Source organism: Otolemur garnettii, unplaced genomic scaffold, assembly GCF_000181295.1.
Source record: "Otolemur garnettii isolate 467f Iridium unplaced genomic scaffold, OtoGar3 scaffold00007, whole genome shotgun sequence".
NCBI lineage: Eukaryota > Metazoa > Chordata > Mammalia > Primates > Galagidae > Otolemur > Otolemur garnettii.
In genome coordinates, this window is record NW_003852402.1 from 9,992,860 (window position 1) to 9,995,308 (window position 2,449).

The window sequence follows — 2,449 nt, forward strand, 5'->3', positions numbered from 1 at the left end:
AAAAAAAAAAAATGTGCAAGTATATTAATGACATATCTTCGGGATAGAAACAAAGTATAAACATAAAATACATTGTTTCATATAAAATTTAAACACATAGCCTGAAGGCAATTTCACTGTAGTACTTAAAATAACTTTGGGCATGAAACAAAGTTCTAACTGCAACCAGTCCATGAGATCACTAAAATTTTCCACTAGTGGAATCATGTATGCTCTCAAAAAGTTTGAGATTTTGAAGCACTTCAGATTTTTGGATTAGAGATGTTCAATCTGTACAAAAGTATCAAAGGACATCTGTGGTACCTGATAAGGCTATTAAAACCCTTTCCCCTATCTCAACTAGGGATCTGTGTGAGGCCAGACTTTTCCTCATACCTGTACATTTCAACCTAAACAGTACACTGGAAAAGACTGAATGCAGAAGCAGAAATGAGGACCCAGCTATCTTAGATAGAGACTGAAAATAAAGAAATTTGCAAAAATGCCACTCTTGGCTGGGTTTGGTGGCTCATGCCTGTAATCCTATTCTGGGAGGTCGAGGCAGGTGGATTTTGAGATCAACCTCAGCAAGAGGAAGACTTGGTCTCTAAACAAATAGCCAGACATTGTGGCAGGCACCTGTAGCTCCAGCTACTTGGGAGGCGAACCCAAAAGTTTGAGGTTGCTGTGAGCTATGATGCCATGGCACCCTACCAAGGGTGGTCAAAGTGAGACTGTCTCAAAATAAAATAAAGTAACAAAAAGTTTTGTTTTGTTTTTTTTTAGAGACAGAGTCTTACTTTGTAGCCCTCAGTAGAGTGCAGTGGTGTCACAATTCACAGCAACCTCCAAATCCTGGGTTTAGGCGATTCTCTTGCCTCAGCCTCCCGAGTAGCTGGGACCACAGGCGCCCACCACAACACCCGGCCAAAAAAAATGGTTTTGACACTAAAAAACTTGAAAAGTTAATAACAAAGGCCTTGGAGACACAGTAGAAATGTTTACAAATGTAAATCTCAATACGCTTTGATTTAGTCTGCCCCTCAACAGAGACTATCAAGCTCCCCAACATCAACACTCAGCTACTATTCTTGTTTAAGCACCAAAGAAAAGCCAACAGCTCAATGCCTATGAGACAGTGACTCATCTGCCCTACTGGCAGTATGGACTCATCTGGAACAGACTGCAAGTAGCTGGAAATTGACAGGTCATGGACAAAATGTACTCACCTCCGCTTGTGTATACTTCCAACTGCCGGTTGATGTTGGATTTGTCTACTAAGGAATGGAGGACATTGAGGACACTGTGAACATTCCAGATTTTGGGATTGGAACGAAGGAAGTCAATCTCCTCCTCTGACTTCTTGGCAGTCTTACAGCGGTACTGACTAAATGATTGAAACTGGTAGATGAACTCATCGATGATATCCCAGAGCCACTGATTGGGCAGTTCAAGGGGAGCAGGACCATCAGCATTAAGAATGTAGTTGAAGAGATTGCAGTAGTTGTAATAAGATTCAAACCTCTGCTCCAAGGAGGGCCCCCCACTGACTTTGGCATATATGTGTCTGTAGTATAATTCTTTGTATAAAATCAGGAAGACAGCATCATTGCCAACCTGTGGAGCGATGGCTTCAGCCTCAGGCCAAGGTGTATTCTTGAAGAATCTTTCAGTCAGCTTAGTCCAGCTGTTCTCATAGATGTCCTGGATCTCGTATACCTTCTGGTCAATGACATCACTGGAGACACGACTGGCCTGTAGCTCATACACTTTCTGATCAATCAAATCCAAAACAGTTTTGTGGAAATACTGAATGAAGTTTTTGATCACTTCAGGGATCACCTGATAGGTCTGCTGTTCCTATTGACGTTCATAAGCAAGGTCCTGCTTGGGATCTCCTGTGTGCATATCATAGTCGCCGGGTAGGCATATGGGTCATAAGCCATCTCAGACTCATAGTCATCAGCTTGATAGGACATGGCTGCGGCGCTCGGGAACACCACCGGAAAGAGCGAGAAGAGCCGTGAATGATGACTTTTATTGCTTACTAGGTAACCATTCCTTTCCTTCTGAGAAATCTATGCAGTAATCTCTTCTGGGAGCTCTTGAGTTCCAGGCCCCTACCTACTGTGAAATATTGAAATTACAGCAGGAATTCCATGTGGGAGTTAGATTATAGCAGGAAATTGGAATGGGATCCCTCAGACAGATCCTATTTATGAACTATAATAATTTTGTACCAGACTCAACAAAGGAAGGGACAGAACTGCTATCTCAGGGCTCATGCCTCAAGCGTGTACCTGTTCAGTGGCCCTAAAGGCTCATTTGCATCACTCTTTGAAAAACTCATATTACAAAGTATCCAATATACTCAGTACTTCTATGAAACCTACTTATATTTACTCACACTTTGTTATGAAAGATAGAACACAACTATAGCCCAGGATGAAGGAGAGAAATGGAGTGGGAA

General features: G+C 42.1%; 1 protein-coding gene across 1 annotated transcript in view; it reads right to left on the bottom strand.

The window, feature by feature from the left end:
* EIF3L (eukaryotic translation initiation factor 3 subunit L) overlaps positions 1-2,449 on the bottom strand; it is a 32,907-nt gene that overhangs the window by 11,301 nt on the left and 19,157 nt on the right. Inside the window, exon 8 of the mRNA XM_012814182.2 lies at positions 1,207-1,380. Coding sequence (XP_012669636.1) covers positions 1,207-1,380 — 174 coding nt within the window. The remainder of the gene's footprint in view (positions 1-1,206; positions 1,381-2,449) is intronic.